Genomic DNA, 18983 nt, shown 5'->3' with positions numbered 1-18983 from the left:
AAGATATGATACCTGATTTCATTTGCTTGAAGAAATTGATCTCTACACCGATTCTAGAACTACTTAGTACTTTTAAAATATAGTTCCTTAATCCTTCATGTTGTACATAATCCATATTAATTTAACAATTATTTACAGGATACAAAAAATGTAGAGTACAAACCGATCAGAAGCGTCCTGGTGGCGAACAGGGGGGAGATAGCCATCCGTGTGTTCAGAGCTTGTACTGAGTTGGGGATCCGATCCGTGGCTATATACAGTGAGCAGGATAAGCTGCAAATGCACAGGTAATTAAAAATTATGTGTAAAAGTTTGTTTCATTGTGTGTTTTATACTTTGACAAAAATATTTAAAAAATACGATCACACGGCGGGATTTGAAGTCGCGTCTTTTTGCCAAGCCAAACGAACTTCTAGTTTTTCGGTTTTATGTGACACCGATTGGTCACCCCAATTTTTACTATTCCTTAAAAAATCTCATTGATTGCTATTAAACTAGTTAAATGTTAAAAATATTTATCTTCGGATGTCTCCAACTGAAATACAGCCACAGGAATCCATCTTGTCGTGCTAATTCCACTTAATAATGTGGATGTGTAATATCCAATAAAACGAAAAGGGCTTTGTCATTAAATATTTCATTTCATACAAAAGTTATTAGAAAATATTGTTTTTTCATGAAATATTTTTCACATCGTAATTAAAAACAATGCGGGAAGAACACAAAATTGTCTCTTTAAACCTTTAAACTGTTCTCTCTCTGAATTTCTCTTAATTTGACAGGCAAAAAGCAGACGAATCATACCTAGTTGGTAAAGGTTTGCCACCAGTTGAAGCTTACCTCAGTATTCCGGAGATTATCCGGGTCGCAAAGGAAAACGACGTCGATGCTGTTCATCCAGGATATGGGTTGCTGTCTGAAAGGTAAAATAATTTATTTATTTAGGAAATAAATTTCAGCTGCAAATGTGTAAAACAGCTTTATAGATCAATTGATCAAATATTAATTTAGATAATTTATTGAAATAAATAATATTTCAGGTCAGATTTCGCACAAGCTATCCTCAACGCTGGGTTACGATTCATCGGGCCCTCTCCGAAAGTTGTTCAACAAATGGGAGATAAAGTAGCCGCTAGACAGGCTGCTATTGAAGCTAGTATGTTTAATATTTATTTTTCAAGTTTTTTTTACATTTAGACAATATTTATTTATATAATGTACCATAAATTAAATAAATATGTAGATTATAGGGTAATTATTTTTCAGTTGTGACTCTACCATGCAAAAATGTCCTATTTTTTTTACATTTTCTTATATTTTTTCCTACATAACATGATAATAACTTATTTTCAGAGGTCCCAATTGTCCCCGGTACTGATGGTCCCATTACAACTAAGGAGGAAGCACTCGAATTCTGCAAACAACATGGATTACCTGTTATATTTAAGGTATTTTAACACATTTATTTCTTATACTAAGAACTAGCTAACCAACAACCACTTAACACACACACTACTACACCTTTTTCTACCAAATTATCAGAACAATACACATACAACACAATTTGAAGTGAAAATGTCTTCAGCCGCATTCGGCACTTTGTAAGAAAATATTTTATAAGTTCTCATTACTTACTGATAGAAATTTCAAAATTAATCTTGGATACTAAAGTTTCACTCCGATCGGTGTTTAATTTATTTCTATACTATTTATTACAGGCCGCATACGGCGGTGGTGGTCGTGGAATGCGGGTAGTTCGCGAAATGAGCGAAGTTGCGTCGTCATTCGAACGCGCGTCGTCTGAGGCGCTGGGTGCTTTCGGGAACGGATCTATGTTCATAGAGCGGTTTATTGAACGGCCTAGACATATTGAAGTGCAATTGTTGGGTAAGTTTTTTTGTGAACGGAATGCGGGTAGTTCGCAAAATGAGTCAAAAAGCTATATTGTTCAAAGACAATTACGCACAATTTTTTTTCGAAACAAAACTCTGCCTACGTATGTATGTATAGGGCAGAGTTTTGTAATGAGCAATGCTATTGAAATAGAACGGTACTTTCACGTAATAATGAGTTAATTTCAGTGTTTATTTCTTTTGTACTATATGTGAGAATAATTATTCATTTTTAATTATAGGTGACAAGGCTGGCAATGTGGTACATTTGTACGAGCGAGATTGTTCAGTGCAAAGACGGCACCAAAAGGTTGTGGAAATTGCGCCTGCGCCTGGATTGGACCCAGAGGTATGAATAAATAATAACCATAATGTTCAAAATATTTATCAACTAAACTTGTTAAAAAAATATTTGTAAAAAGGAATAAGACATATTCATAATCAATACCATTTTTATTCTTTATTTCTGTAGATAAATATTACCTATCTATATCAAAAGTAGAAAATCGATATAGAAACACCCTGAAATTTGACTTTATTATCAGTAATTATTCAAATGGTTATTAAGATTTTTTTTTAATTAATAATCACATCTCAATATTAAGGAAAAAAAATGAAAAAATATATTGTGAATAAAATTATCAGTATTGTGACCATTGTGGTATTTAGAAGAGGAATATTTTTTTGTGAACAAAATTAGCAGTATTGTGACATTTAATTACGGAAAAGCATTATAACACCCCGGACACTCCATACAAAATTATCGTTTTGACAGTTACACTGTAAAGACTGCAAATGTGTGTGTTAACGCTTTATGGTTGGCACATTTTTGAAAAGCGTAAAAAAAAATTCGCGTTTTTCTGATGAAAAACATCCGTAAACAGCATCTTAATTAGGGAATGCAATCCGGATTACCCGAAATCCGATAAATCCGGATTTTGCTCGAATTTAAATAGGCTTTTAAATCCGGATTTAAAGAATGGAATCCGGATATTTCGAACATATTAGCACAGTATTACAATATTTATAGGTTCTAATGTTTCTTGCGTTAGACGATAGATGGCACTGTAAGTGCATCCCGTTCCTGCGCAAGCAGTCGAATTTGGCGCGAATCGCGACACGTCGCGAAGCGGGCCTAGAAATAATACGTTTGAATTTAGATATTATCACATTGCATTACTGTTGACTTTAGTTTACAACAATTTATCAATTATCACCATTCGAAGCGTCGACTGGAACGTATTTCAGCTTACGCAGCTTCGAGTATTCGAGTGAAGACAGGCTAAGTAATGGAGTAGCTTCCATTTACATATAATGTTTTATTTTAGCTATGATTAATAAGTATTTTTTTTTAACTTTGTAGAATCTTGTTTATTGAAGTTATACTTTGTGTGTAGTTGTGTTCATGAAAATTTGAATTTTGTTATTACTGATTTTGATAAAAATGAGAACTCTGATGGAAAGACTGTCATCATTACTAATAAAGAATGAAAAAGCAAAATAGGATTTTGCTTACTGATTTAGAAAATTGAAGCTGTTTCATTTTAATATGTTTGTATATGATGAAAACTCTGTTTGCAATTTATGTTGTTTCTATTATCTAAGAAAATATTAAATGTTTTGTTATAATGTTTATGTCTGATGGATGTGACAAGGAGTCTGCTTTATGTTTTTTCTTTACCAAAGTGTAAAAGTTTTTATTTTATTAGAATTTTAGAGTTTGTCTAGTTAATTTCTAGGTATTGAAAAATATAAATACATTTGATTTAACTAAGATTCATGTTTTTTATTGATTTTACATAATAATAAACGTTTCAAACGGAAAAGTCTAATTTTTCTTTCAAAATCCGCTAAATCCGGATTCTCCGGATTATTGTATAAATCCGTTTTTCAAAATCCGGATTTTGTAAAGTAAACGGATTTGCATTCCCTAATCTTAATACTATTATAAAGGCGAAAGTTTGTAAGGATTTATGGATGTATGGATGTTTGTTACTCTTTCACGTAAAAACTACTGAACCGATTACAATGAAATTTAGCACACATATAGAGGGTAACTTGGATTAACACATAGGATAGGTTTTATCCCGGAAATCCCACGGGAACGGGAACTATGCGGGTTTTCCTTTGAAAACGCGGGCGAAGCCGCGGGCGGAAATCTAGTAATATATAATACAGCCATTTTCTACGAAAAACGATAATCACAAATCCAAAATAATAAAATTATTACTTTAAGTTAATTTGATTAATGTTGTCAATCTTCGTTGCGTATCGACTATCCTCCCTGTAGAAAAATATGGACCATTTTTAGACTGATCGTGCTTGGTGAGGTACCTGGTGCATTCAATAAGTACCTAGCCTCATCGCCAGAGGGCGCTATTGTTTTAAAATAGGTTTACCACCATACCACAGTGTAGCTCATTCTTTTTTAATTATTTTTTTTAATTTCCATACCAATCCCTTCATTTGTTTTAATTTGACAACCTATGGAAGCGAACGTGTCGATCGGTGTTACAAAAATGGAAAAAGAGCAATATCGTTCGGTGATTCGATTCCTATTTTTGGACGGGAAAGAGCGCATCGAAATCAAAGACCGCTTGGATGCTGTGTACGGTGACTCTTCTCCATCGATAGCCACTGTCAAGAATTGGTTCAACGAGTTTGCACGTGGCCGTACGTCGGTTTTTGATGAACCACGTCCAGGTGCACCAAAAACAGCTGCTACGGAGGAAAACATTAAAAAAATCCATGATCTCGTATTGACAGATCGCCGATTGAAGGTTCGGGAGCTAGCTGAGACTGTAGGCATTTCAGAAGGAACAGTGCATCATATTCTTCACGAGGAACTCAGCATGAGAAAGCTGTCGGCGCGATGGGTGCCGCATTTACTCACACCGGAAAACAAGCGCAACCGTGAGTCCACATCGGAGGCGTGTTAGGCGCTGTTTATGTGGAATCCAGGGGAGTTTTTAGTCGTTTTGTGACCGTCGATGAAACCTGGATTCACTGGTACTCACCAGAGACCAAGGAGCAATCAAAACAATGGATCCAGACCGGGGAACGTGCTCCAAAGAAGGCGAAAACTGTAAAATCGGCTGGAAAAGTTATGGCCACCGTTTTCTGGGATTCACAAGGAGTTGTCTACATCGATTACCTCGAGAAGGGTAAACCAATTACAGGGCTTTACTATGCCGATTTATTAGGCCGTTTCGACGCCGAATTAAAGAAAAAACGACCCCCATCTAGCTAAGAAAAAGGTGCTGTTTCACCACGACAACGCACCGATCCGAACGTCTGCCGTTGCCATTGCCAAATTGGTCGAATAACGCTACGAATTGCTGCCTCATCCACCTAATTCTCCAGATTTGGCCCCTGGTGACTTCTTTCTGTATCTTAATCTAAAAAAATCCCTCGCCGGGAATAGATATGGATCAAATGAGGAGGTTATCGCTGCCACGGAGGCCTATTTTGCAGAGTTTGAGAAAACCTATTTTTCGGACGGGTTAAAAAGTTGGAGCATCGCTGGGCTAAGTGTATCGAACTAAAAGGAGACTATGTTGAAAAATAAATTGCCACTATTTCAAAATTTTCGTATACTTTTTGTAGGCTAAGTATTTATTGAATCGCCCTCGTAATTGTTTAATTTTAGCGGGAGGCGGAGAGTGTCCGTTCTGTAGCGTTTAGCTACTATTATGTATTCTGTGACATTATATTAAAAAAAATTATCATAATTTATAGATACGCCAACGCATGGTTGATTGTGCTACCCACTTGGCTCGCCACGTGGGCTACGAAAACGCGGGAACTGTCGAGTTCTTGTTGGACGATAAGGGCAATTTCTACTTTATTGAAGTGAACGCAAGGTTCGTATTTGCTTGGCAAGATTTGTAGTACTTTCTTTAGTTTTTTTTTTAGTAGTAGTATAGCCTTAGTAATATAGCTCTTAGTATAGCCTTAGTTATATAGCCTTAGTTTATCTCCTAGCTTTAGTTCACGATATGAATAGAAATTTAAAATTAAAAGATCTATTATTAAAAAAAATGCTTAGGTAAGAGTGTCATTAAAGTTTACTATATGTCTACTATACTATATATATTAAGTTAAGGCCGACATTACTTTTTTCTTGTTATTACATGTCAGTTGTTTAATTAATTTTATTTGAAACTCTAACCAATATAATTTCCTCATTTTAGATGCTTAACTAGTGTTTAATTCTCACATGTGATCAATTGAAATCAGTATTTGATGACACCAAAGTATTTGATGATTCCAAAATTAAAAAAATAACACAATTTTTTCTCTTCTAACTCTACTTTCTCTTCCCAGATTACAAGTAGAGCACACAATAACAGAAGAAGTGACTGGTATCGATTTAGTCCAATCGCAGATCCGTATAGCGGAAGGCATGACCCTACCAGAGCTAGGGCTGACACAAGACCAGATTAGGGCTGATGGATACGCGATACAGTGCAGGGTTACCACTGAAGATCCCGCTAATAACTTCCAGCCTAGCACTGGCAGGATTGAAGTATTCAGGTAATATAAAAATATTTTTTACAGTACACGAAATGTAACATTTGAGTGTAAAAATACGCCTTTTCAAAAACAAAAAGCTGGTGAATATGTGTCTGTTGCCAACCCTTAAACATTTTTCAAGGATAGATAACAGAAACATAGAACTTGTATACGTAGTATATTATTATTAGTCTGTGATAGAACGCTATTTGAGCGTGGAACCTTTAAACCCGTACGACTCGCCTAAAAAGTTATTTAGATTTAATAATATCCACCAAAAATTTTTTTTACTACCTTTAGGTTTAGAAAATGTAGTTATGTGTGTTGTTTTTTAATAATGTTTGATTAATTTTCAGATCTGGTGAAGGTATGGGTATCCGTCTAGACTCCGCTTCGACATACGCCGGGGCCATCATTTCTCCATACTATGATTCGCTACTCGTTAAGGTAAAAATAAAATTGTTTTCATAATTCAAAATCGATACATATAAAATTTTACTTAAACTTAGCATTTTAATAAATTTTCAATAACTGCATGAATTAAGTTAAACAATTTTTCTTAAAAAAAAAACGCAACGAATATCGACTCATTGCCATACTGCAACAATTCCTAATAATACTGCTATAATGTTAATCCATACTTAATATTATAAATGTGAAAGTAACTCTGTCTGTCTGTCTGTTACTCAATCACGCCTAAACTACTGAACCAATTTGCATGAAATTTGGTATGGAGATATTTTGATACCCGAGAAAGGACATAGGCTACCTTTTATTGCGAAATATGTACCACGGGCGAAGCCGGGGCGGACCTCTAGTACACCATAAAATATTTTCTAAATATGACCTACTGTGAAATATACAATTTCATACTTTATTTGTATCCATTTTAGGTTATATCACACGCACAAGATTTAGCATCATCAGCGGCCAAAATGAACAGAGCGTTGCGCGAATTCCGTATTCGTGGTGTTAAAACCAATATCCCGTTCTTACTCAATGTATTGGAGAATCAGAAATTCCTTAATGGTAAGTCAAGTATACTATTTGTTATCCTTTTCATTGACTAAAGGTTTATCATTTTATTTTCATTGACTAGAAAGTCACTTTACGTATTGATATATTAGTCAGTTCAATAAAGAAACGAATCTTCAATGGCGGCCAAAGCTGACTTTGACAGATGGTAGGATCATCAAAAAAGAAAATAAAAATAACGTAAATTGATAATTATTTTATTAATTATTTCAAATTGTTTGTTGACAAACTTTTTTGTTATTGTATTTGTGTATTTATATGAATTATCATATTTACGTATACAGAATGTAATAAAATCCCCATAATACTTGTAATAAGCCCATAAAACTGAACAACTTTTCCCAAAGAACATATTTTGTCAAATTCCAATACAACATTATTTACTTTCGCAAATGCATAATCGTCATTGTAAATTTATGATAAAAACTATTATAGGGAAAATCAAATACATTTTAGTGATTTTATTTTTCCATTTTTTTTTTTTGCATACCGTACAGCCGTGTGTGAGCGAGAGGGAATGATAAGCGCCGCCATTGAAGATTCGTTTCTTTAAAGAACTAACTAATACCTTGAAAACGAAATCTGTGAGCTAATGTTGAAGTGAAAGTATGCTCGTTGAAAGTAAAATTTCAAGGTCGCGTCATGGCAATACCGTCACATCAAGGAGTAAGGTTTTGGTGTCTTAGAATCTTGCCAAAGAAGTTTCATTACTGACACGTGTGCTCTGTATACTTGCTGCTCTTTTTCCTGTATGAATTAAAACACCTTTTTCACTATCACTGCTATAAACAATCGCGCTTACTTCAAAAACTAAATTTATTTATCCTCTTAAAATCATGTACTAGCCTCCCACCATTTAGTTATAGCTTATACATTTAATTTCACATAGTTAATTGAAATAGTATTTTGAGTATACTCTCAAGCTTTTTGTCATAAGAATGAAATAAACAAAAAAAGTTTCCTGCAATTGAAATATAAACTCAAACTCAAACATTTATTTATACAATTAGACTTCTTCGAGAAGCACTTTTAAAACGTCAATACATATTTTTACCATATACCACCGATTTGGAAAGCAGTATCTATGGAGAAGAACCGGCAAGAAACTCCATAGTTGCACTTTTAAATCATTTCAGTATTACAATTTAATTTTACAAAATATGTAACTGTATATTATCATAATAATATTCCAAAGAACTGTCCTGTGGTTTTTACGCGACAACCCTCCATGGGTTTTTATCTTCCATATATGTATATGAATGGCTACATACTAATTAATTTTTATTTATACTTCCAGGTGCGGTAGACACATACTTCATCGACGAAAACCCACAGCTATTCATGTTCAAAGCCTCTCAAAACAGAGCACAAAAGATTCTCAACTACCTCGGCTATGTACTTGTTAATGGACCGGCCACGCCCTTAGCAACAGATATACCGCCATCTAGCGTCAAACCGTATATACCCCCGGTACCTTTGGGTGAGTTGAATTGTACTCTATTACAGGGTGATAAGGTCGCTTTTCGTTTGTAACTCGTGTGTTTTGTGTCGGTAGTTTAACAAAAGTGAAAAAATAGGAATGTAATACTGTGCCAAATCGTATGTACGTTCGGTACCTTTAAGTCCGTTCAAATTGTACTCTATTACAGGGTGATAAGGTCGCTTTTCGTTTTGTAACTTGTGTGTGATGTGTGGGTAGCTTACTATAACTCAAAGAATAGGAATATAATGGTGTGTCAAACCGTATATAGCTCAGGGTAACTTTGGGTGAGTGGAATTATACTTTATAGCAGGGTGATAAAGTCGCTTTTCGTTTGTACCTTGTGTTTTATGTGTGGGCGGAATAACAATTTAATGACGAATGTCAATCTTAATTGTATGGTGTTAGTAACAAAAGTGAAAAAATAGGATTGTAATAGCCAATGTCTTTATGGCAGGATTATAAGGTCGCTTTTCGTTTGTAATATTTAAATTGTGTTACTTTATAACCATAATGTACATTCTACATATTTACTCAGCCAGACCAATAATAAGGGCAAATCACGAGCATAATACTGGTAAAATGTTTTTGATGTCTGGGAGATCTGAAAATTTAATTATAAACTGTGGTGTGCGGTATTAATTCAGTTGGAATAGAACATTAAATTTCTGTTAATTTAAATTTGTCTTTTTATAATTTTAGTTTGGAATTGTATTTATCCACTTAATCCCTCAGCCCCTGGAATCACAGACACAATAGAAAATCTATGGTGTCGTGGCCCGATCGGGCCGCTCGGTGGTCAAGACCAAATAAATAACTATTAATAACACAGTTTATTTACAAATTACAGCCCGCTCTGGGTACGGTAGGTTCAAACAGTATATAGATGTCGCTTAAACTCTCTCGATGTTTCCTGACCACGCCCTATCGCACAAGTAATCATTATTTGCGTCTGTACCGCCTTTTTATTGGCTTGAGCTGTTAGTTAGTTCTTTTATTTTTAAGCATTTGTTACAGAGTATAAAATGTTTAAGAAGAAATTAGATTTTTTGTTTATTTAATGAATTAATTCATATCATAGAACGACTCAGTTACCTTTTTTTTAAAGTGGGGAAATCTTGCATAGATACCCACGGCCCCCGGGGAAGGAGCCGTAGGCAATGTCGGATTCTTACCGACTAAAACCCCACTGTGTTCCGTCGAGCCGCTTTAATGACCACGACTTAGTTACCTTCGATTTTCTTAGTATTTCAAGTTTATTTTTATTTCTATTTCTGCCAATACTTATTACTACCGGATATTTTATACTCTGTACCAACTATATAACATGTAATCCCCCCTTTTGGGTTGCGTTTATTTTCGACTAATATTCGTTTATTTAACCAACATTTCATTGGGTTTACGCTTAAGTGCACACCACGAACATTGTCGCACAACATTGTGTCATTATTGTTTTTTTCCTCCTTCAGACCTTTCACCAGAGGCCATTAAAGCGCAGGAAATGACTGGTGAGAATACAGGTAAGAACATTTTAGTTTTTATTGTCATATCGGGTTTTAAGGTAAATTCATAATCGTTTCTATTAAATATAATTTTTAGTTTATGAATATTAACAAAATTTTGTCTGCATTACTTTTAGTCAAAGTTATAATGATGTGTTAACTAGTATAATTAGTTGTATATTGAAAAGCCACACATTGAAAGTTGAGTTTACTTACCTTTTGAGCATTATTTTGTTTTAAGGAGTTTTCTCTTCAATTCAATAATTAATTTTGTAATATACAAAACAACGTATATATGTACACATATTAAGAGTTTTTTTTTTTAACGAAATTAATATATTTTTTAAATATATTTCTATACATATCTTCATAAAGGTTGTTACAGCACATCTAAGTGTATGTAGTGGTACGCTTAAGTGGTACGATTGCCACATTCACACTTATTTTAAAATTTAAAAAAATATTTATGTAAGTATAATATGCTTCTGTAACAGTAAATCTTATTGTAGGTATATATTTAATTATACACAAAAATAACTTCAATTAAGTTAATAGAACACACGGTCAATCAGTTTACCTTCTATTTACATTTCTCTTACCTACATCCTATTACTCCAACAGTGGTCAAACCGCCAAAGGGCTTCAAGCAAATCCTCCAAGAGGGTGGTCCAGAGGCATTCGCTAAAGCAGTCCGAAACAACAAAGGACTATTACTAATGGACACGACATTCCGTGACGCTCATCAATCGTTACTTGCTACTCGTGTGCGTACACACGATCTATTAGCTGTATCTCCATATGTGGCGCATAACTTTAGCAACTTATATGCTTTGGAAAACTGGGGAGGAGCTACGTTTGATGTTGCTTTGAGGTTTGTGTAGTTTTGTATTTGTTATGTTTATTTCTAAGGGTAAAGGGTCTATTGGTATTGGATACAACATTCTGTGACGCGCTAAAGTGGTGTCAAGTAACGCATCTCTGCGAAATGCTACTTTTAAATCTCAATATTATAGTTATATTATGACGAATTGTCTCGAATAGAGGAAGCGTTTCACTTGGTATATTTTATTAGCAAACATTTTGGTGCTGGAAAGAAAAAGTGTAAAAACTTTTTTTTTACGTAATTCATTGAGTAAAATATTGTTTTCCCATGATGCAAAATAGACTTAGAAGGGTCAGGATTATTCTATAAAGCTTGGAAAAGAAAATAATATCTAGCTAGCAACTTTCAAATATTAAATGAGATTTTCAAATTTCAACCTTGTTAACGTACAATTAACAAATAATAAATAAACATTCTAGGTTCCTCCACGAATGTCCGTGGGAGCGTCTCGAAGACATGCGGCGTTTGATCCCCAACATTCCGTTCCAAATGTTGTTGCGAGGAGCTAATGCTGTCGGATACACTAACTACCCTGATAACGTGGTCTTCAAGTTCTGTGATATGGCTGTGAGTCTTTATTATTATTAATTGTTTATAATTGTTTTAATTCTAGACGGAAAAAATATAGATGCACCTTTGGATCGATATTGGGGAAATTAAACTTAACCTCTTTAAAAAGGTCTCACTAATATTTCTAGTTACATATTTTTAAATACGGTTACCTGCATACCTACATCTAAAAAACGATAAACCTCATCTTTTTATTCCTTTACTCACCAAAAATATCCCTAATTATCTGTTCTCTCTTTTTAAAAACAGGTGAAATCTGGTATGGACATATTCCGAGTGTTCGATTCTCTGAACTACCTACCTAACTTGATACTCGGTATGGAAGCCGCAGGCAAAGCCGGGGGAGTAGTAGAAGCGGCCATTTCCTATACTGGAGATGTGTCCAACCCTGAAAAAACTAAATATGACTTGAAATATTATGTGAATCTCGCTGACGAACTGGTTAAAGCTGGTACTCATGTGCTGGGTATTAAGGATATGGCTGGGCTTTTAAAACCACAGGCTGCCAAGTAAGTGTTTGAAGTCTGTTCGTTTGTAAATTCGATTCTAATTCATATGAATAAGGTTGAATTTATCTTGGTATATATTTATTAGCTAGTTTAGGCTGTTTTTTTTTTATTTTAACACACCTTAAAGCTTGATTTTGCTTTAAATTTCGTTTCAATCGACTTGAATTATTTCATTGGAAATTTTAAGTTCCTTTCTGTATGAGATTGTGTATCAGGTAATGATCGAAGATGTATTACTATTGCTATTCTGTACATTGATTTTGATTTTTTTCGATGTATCTAAGCGTTGTAACACGTTAAATTTCGATTTTAAATATTACTTATTCCATTGAAAAATTTAAAGTTCGTTTCTGTATAGGATTGCGTATTTAGTTGTTATCAATATAATATGATAGAAGATGTATTACTATAAACTGTTTTTGATCTTTTCCAATATTTCAATCTACCAGGCTTCTAATCGGATTCGTGACCGTCGCCTCGATACGATCCACGTATTAATTATTTCATTTTCATTTTTTCTGAGTTCTCGTCTCAGAGGTCAACCCACCGTGTTTTCAGCGTCATAGTAATTAGTAAATAAGTTTGAATTTTTGCCAATATTTCTATCCAGGCTTTTAATCGGGGCAATTCGTGACCGCCATCCCGACATCCCAATCCACGTGCACACGCACGACACAGCAGGCGCAGGCGTGGCGGCCATGTTGGCGTGTGCTGAAGCCGGCGCTGATGCCGTGGACGTGGCCGTGGACTCCATGTCGGGGCTCACCAGCCAGCCCAGCATGGGGGCGCTGGTTGCGGCCCTGCAGACCACCAGCCTGGATACTGGTGAGTGCTGATGAGAAGGTGGTGCTGGACAGTTTAAATGGCCGACCAGAACTTGTGGAGGAGTATAAAGTCGGGCACAGTCTCCTATACTGTGCCCCAAATTAAAAATTCAAATTCTCAAATTCCTAAACAGGGCGATTCGTCCTCCCAGTAACCCGCCCGTATTAGCGAGCGGCGCCAGCAACCTGCTGCAGAGGACGAATCGTCCTGAACAGCATCCCCCACGCAGCCTCCTAACGGAGGCCGCGTGTGTGAAGACCACTCGCGCGTGGAGGAGTATCTACGTGTCATATGTTTATCCCGCGACAAATAGAATGAATGAATGAATGAAAGCTTCATTTTACACACCAAAATAAAGAAATAACATTAAATAAAATATACATAAATTGCACAATAGCTACAGATGGCTACAAAGCCATCTCTTCCAGATAACCAAACTAACAAATAGATCTACTATGATATATTTTATAAAATTACAATTAGAATATCATGGGCTCTAACAGTGAACACTACACAGCAAATCTGCAACTTCAACAAATACTCACTAGCTGCTAACTAACTAACCCAACAGGCGTTGTCCTGTCTTCGCGCAAATTGTCAAACTCATCAAAGTAAAACCTTTCATCTTTCTTTTGAAGATAACAACCACACCAAAAAACGTATCATCAAAATCGGTCCAGTCACACGTGATGCCATGACTAAGGGAAATAAAGATTAAATATTTTACATAGAGATGACATACAAATCTATTACTTTAATAGCACCTCAGAACACCAATTATTACTAATTGCCAATTAAATATTAAAAAAAAAAAAATTTTACCCAGGAATCCCCCTTCAAACGGTATCCGAGTACTCCGCGTACTGGGAACAAGCTCGTACCCTGTACGGGCCATTTGAATGCACAGCCACTATGAAGTCCGGCAATGCAGATGTTTATATAAACGAGATCCCCGGAGGACAGTACACTAATCTGCAGTTCCAGGCCTTTTCTTTGGGTCTGGGAAGCCAGTTTGAGGAGGTTAAGAAGGCTTATAGGTAAGACTAGGTTCTGGTAGTTTTAACTGCTTCTATAGGTGATCATAATGCTATTTCTGTGCGGATAGATCTCTTTCTAACATTACTGATGCTTTGAGAATCTCATGATTTAATTTTATTGATCCCTTGGATATTTTAGCAAATAGCTTTAAAATGCACTCAAGTCTATTCGATTAAATAATACATTTTGCACATGCTTTTTGAGTTTTAAAGCACAAAATATTGCAATGTCCCTTTTTTACAAAATAAATAAATCATAAATTAAAAAGACATTAAACTCTAGTTGAACATTTAATAAATGCACTTAACCTTCTACCTTATTTTACTATTTTAGACTAACTATTATAGATTCCTTATTTAGAGTATTTATTTTAGACTTAAACGTGTTTTTTTTCCAGGGAAGCCAATCTCCTCCTGGGCGATATAATCAAAGTGACTCCATCATCCAAGGTAGTAGGAGATTTGGCACAATTCATGGTGCAAAATAAACTGACCGCTGAGGAAATTCACGCTAGAGCAGAAGAATTATCCTTCCCGAAGTCTGTGGTGGAATTCTTCCAGGGGGCTATTGGTATACCGTATGGTGGTTTCCCTGAACCTTTAAGGTATGTGTAATATTGGAAATAATGCTTTTATATGTATTTTATAGACACCTACAATACACTACATACAATAGTGTCAACGCTGATATAGTAAGATTGCAATTTGAATTAGATTTTATTTTCTAATTTATAAATGTTATCCGTTAGATAAAGTTTGATATTGGCTTTTTTGTACAAAAATACTAAAATGTCTGAAAATTACTCGCGTGATAAATTTATATTTATCAGTAAACTTACTAATTGAACGAGAATTATATTCAATATACCATTTGGTTGAACATTGTTGAGGTTTATTAACGTCATCATTAATTTAAGACAGAATTTCAAACCAAACTTTATACTTCTAACAATATGGTTTTAATATATTTAATTAATTTCCCAGGTCTAAAATACTAAAGGACATGCCAAGAATAGAGGGTCGTCCCGGACAAGAACTACCGCCTTTGGACTTCGACAAACTGAAGAAGGACATCCAAGAAACATATCCTGATGTGAGATTATCCTCTTTATATTAAAAACTTTCTCGCAAATACTAAAAAAAATCTATAGCATTGGTGATATTCAGTGAAGTATTTTAAAAATGAATTTATTTTGTCTGTTCTTCACGACTGTGATGTGTGTGTGTGTGATTGTGAAGCCGCTTCGTGTTTAAATTTTTTATATTATTAAAAATTTCTCATTTATAAAGCAGATTTCCTTTCCGTCCGCGGCTTCGTCCGCCTTGTCTAAAACCTAATAAATTATATATTAAAACTTTCCTCTTGAATTAATCTATCTATGAAAAAAACTGCATCAAAATCCGTTGTGTAGTTTTAATCAAAGCATACATAGAAGACACAGACGCGGAAAGACTTTGCTTTATACTATGTAATGATTTGAATGCTAATTGGTCTTACCACAAAACAATTTAACACAGTTTAACTTTAAACCAGGTATCTGTCACTTTATAGTTGTCTATGTGAAATACGACAAAACCAGATTAAAGAGAACCCGCCCGTAAAGTTCCCTCTGTCTAAAGTTTTTTTGTGATAAGACAGTATAAAACTAAATATTACAGGTAAACGACCAAGACGTAATGTCGGCGGCCATGTACCCGCAAGTTGCGAACGATTACTTCCGTATTCGTGACAAGTACGGACCCGTCAAACATCTGGACACTAAGACCTTCCTTGTTGGACCTACGGTAAGAAATTATAAGAATAGAAAAAATAATGAAATCATTTTTTTTTGTCCAAAAATATATATTGATGTGTCTTTCTGACCATTTCATACCGCAGTCGTTCTTCGTTTATTATTTATGGTTATTAAGACAAGAGATCAGTGTCTTTTTATGCAATTAAAAGCAGTGCAAAAATGTGAATTTATACATTTTGCGGTTTTATTATTACATCCTTACGTTTTTTCAGATCTTAAATAAAAAAAGTCTTTTTTACTGGACAAAGTGATTTTTTGTTAGAATTCTTAATATTCTTATTAAATTAACATTTTACTTAACTTTACAACGCCAATCTAAGCATCTATTAATATACAAAATAACAACTTCTAATATGAATATTCCAGGTCGGCGATACGATAGAAGTAAAGATCGAGCGTGGAAAGACACTAGACATAAGGACAGTCGCAGTTTCTGACGAAATGACCGCCGCGGGAGAGAGGGAAGTGTTCTTCGAGCTAAATGGTCAATTGCGATCGGTGTTTATTAGAGATGAGAAGGCTAGCCAGGTAAATACTTAGTTTTTAAATGGTTTTCTTAAGCTACTGCATAGCTTCTATCGCGGGCCTTGAGCGCGGGGACCGAATGGAGAAATTCCGTAACGAAAAAACCTCACGCTCCCCACTCCGACGGGCGCGGAGGTGTGGCTTGAAGGCATAGCATGCAATAGCTTTACCGCGGCAGTCCCCGAGTGACACACGTCTTTTTTTAGATGTATGATAGATGTAATATGTGAATGTGTGGCAAATTGAAAAAAAAACAAATCATAAAAAAAATTCCCATTAAAATCTCGTAAAAAATAAATACAGAGTAAATTTTATAATTTCATTCAGTGTTTTGAATATAAAAGCTGGTATTATAGAGCCAAATAACTAAACAAACTTTATAATGTTGTGCATTCAAATAAATGTAGGAACGATGAGTAAAGGTCACAAATAAATTGTAATGTTTTTCAAACAAAGTCTGTTAATATGTTTCATGTTTTTTTAAAGGACATGAAAATCCATCCTAAAGCGGTGAAAGGTGACAAGAGTCAAGTCGGAGCGCCTATGCCTGGAACAGTACTAAGTAAGTTGAGATTTAATAATTTTACAACTAAAATAGTGTCATAGATTATTATTCTTCACTCGAAAAGAATCAAAAGTAAAAGATTTTATAAAAAGCTATATTGAGTTTCAAATAAATTCTCTAACTTGATACTATATATTGAGATTAACCTCTTTTATACTAATATTATATTAACAACTATCGCTTTCAAATCGTATCGATTAGTAACAGTTAAGTAAAATTAATAACTCAGGCCCCGGAATCACAGACACAATAGAAAATCTATTGTGTCGTGGACCGATCGGGCCGTTCGGGGCTCAATAGGTTAAAATGATTATTAAAATATACATAAGATTTACCATTTCATTGGTTATGTATTCAGTTTAAAAACAGCTTATTATACTCAAACTTATTTTTACAGCAATCAAAGTGAAAGAAGGCGATAAAGTAGATAAAGGCCAGCCAATCGCAGTCTTATCGGCTATGAAAATGGAAATGATAGTACAAGCTCCTCAAGCCGGTACAGTGAAAACCGTCGCCATTACAAACGGACAGAAATTGGAGGGAGATGACCTTATCTGTACCATTGAGGAATAAATGAACTGTCAAATTTGACGTTTGTCTATGTCACATATAATCTGTGGTCGGAGACATCTGTCAAATTTGACGTTTGTCACAGTTATAGATTATCTGTGGTTCGATGAACGGTTTTAGTTTAAATTTATGTCGTGATTTGAAATTAAACGAATATGTATGTAAATGTTTTGTTTTAAGGATTATCAAGTTGTATGCAAATTATTTAGATAAAAATTTAATGAAATTATGAATCTGTCAATATAATTATATTAATAGAATATATAAATCAAAATTATATAGAGATAGACCGTTATAATTATCTCAAGGCTGTCTTTGTTTGTTTTTGTTGTTTATACGATGTGCAATACCGCGGGATATTTTTGTTATAATATTTAATAGATGTAGGCACAAAATGTACTCTTTTCTATTCAGCTTTATATGCTTATATTATGATTTTTAATATTTATTGTGTATTTCATTGTTGCGGGCTTCCTTTGTTATTTAAAGTTAGCTTTATGTTATTTACTTAATATTTTAAAGCATGATTGTATTTTATGGAATGATGAGGGTAGGTTGACATACTTTGGAAATTTTATAATGTGATAAAAAACTATGTAACAGTCGTGCGACTTAATCAACATAGTACAAAAATATAAATTTGTTATAAGTTTTATTTTATTTAGATGTTTAATTAAATAATAAAAATATTCATGATATTGCCATAAGTAGTAGAGATGTAATGTCATTCCACAATTTCTTAAAGACATTTGAAAAATCACAAGGAAAGTCTGATGTTGCCAGTTTTTGTTATTTTTATATCGTCAAACGATTAGATATGTAATGGTGCTCACTGTTATGATTTTTATTTGTTAATTTTGCAATTTATTTGAGAATAAATGTGTATTAAAATATTGTGTTTTATTCTGAATACTTCTATTTGATTAAATTCTGATTAGCTTATATTTGATTATTATTTATGAGGCGTGGCTCAAACCCGCCTCGTTGTCCTAATCTTGGTTACGATTTAGGCCGCTGAGCTAGGCCACTCATGATTCCACCTTAGCATTTGAATTTCTTCTATTCTTTTGTTGTTATGTACCTCCAGCCATTAACATTCTTTAATACATAACAAATTGCGAGAGTAGCAAGCCTAAAATGTGTATAATCTTCCGTCATTGTAGATTATTCATGATCGCCGTAATGGCACCAAACATCAATTACCTATCTATTGTTTAATCAACACTGTCCATTGTGAAGAGGGCACGTTAATAAAACGGACATTTTCATGTACATTGTA

At 34.4% G+C, this 18983-nt stretch overlaps 1 protein-coding gene across 1 annotated transcript in view; it reads left to right on the top strand.

Annotated features, from left to right (window-relative positions):
* Positions 1-18595, top strand: part of PCB (Pyruvate carboxylase) — a 31732-nt gene extending 13137 nt beyond the window's left edge. Inside the window, exons 3-25 of the mRNA XM_090103582.1 lie at positions 139-287; positions 783-923; positions 1041-1156; positions 1354-1448; positions 1719-1887; positions 2135-2241; positions 5631-5755; positions 6219-6428; positions 6764-6854; positions 7301-7436; positions 8740-8922; positions 10392-10442; positions 11046-11295; positions 11727-11874; positions 12127-12386; positions 12997-13211; positions 14038-14248; positions 14647-14853; positions 15233-15341; positions 15908-16033; positions 16411-16572; positions 17056-17131; positions 17532-18595. Of these exons, the coding sequence (XP_089959708.1) occupies positions 139-287; positions 783-923; positions 1041-1156; positions 1354-1448; positions 1719-1887; positions 2135-2241; positions 5631-5755; positions 6219-6428; positions 6764-6854; positions 7301-7436; positions 8740-8922; positions 10392-10442; positions 11046-11295; positions 11727-11874; positions 12127-12386; positions 12997-13211; positions 14038-14248; positions 14647-14853; positions 15233-15341; positions 15908-16033; positions 16411-16572; positions 17056-17131; positions 17532-17707 (3513 nt within the window). The 3' untranslated portion in view covers positions 17708-18595. The remainder of the gene's footprint in view (positions 1-138; positions 288-782; positions 924-1040; positions 1157-1353; positions 1449-1718; positions 1888-2134; positions 2242-5630; positions 5756-6218; positions 6429-6763; positions 6855-7300; positions 7437-8739; positions 8923-10391; positions 10443-11045; positions 11296-11726; positions 11875-12126; positions 12387-12996; positions 13212-14037; positions 14249-14646; positions 14854-15232; positions 15342-15907; positions 16034-16410; positions 16573-17055; positions 17132-17531) is intronic.
* Positions 18596-18983: the final 388 nt, after the last annotated feature.

Source organism: Colias eurytheme, chromosome 7, assembly GCF_061535395.1.
Source record: "Colias eurytheme isolate Ceu_HAF_F1 chromosome 7, ilColEury1 Martin Lab GWU primary, whole genome shotgun sequence".
NCBI lineage: Eukaryota > Metazoa > Arthropoda > Insecta > Lepidoptera > Pieridae > Colias > Colias eurytheme.
This window is presented reverse-complemented; position numbering and strand designations above follow the sequence as displayed.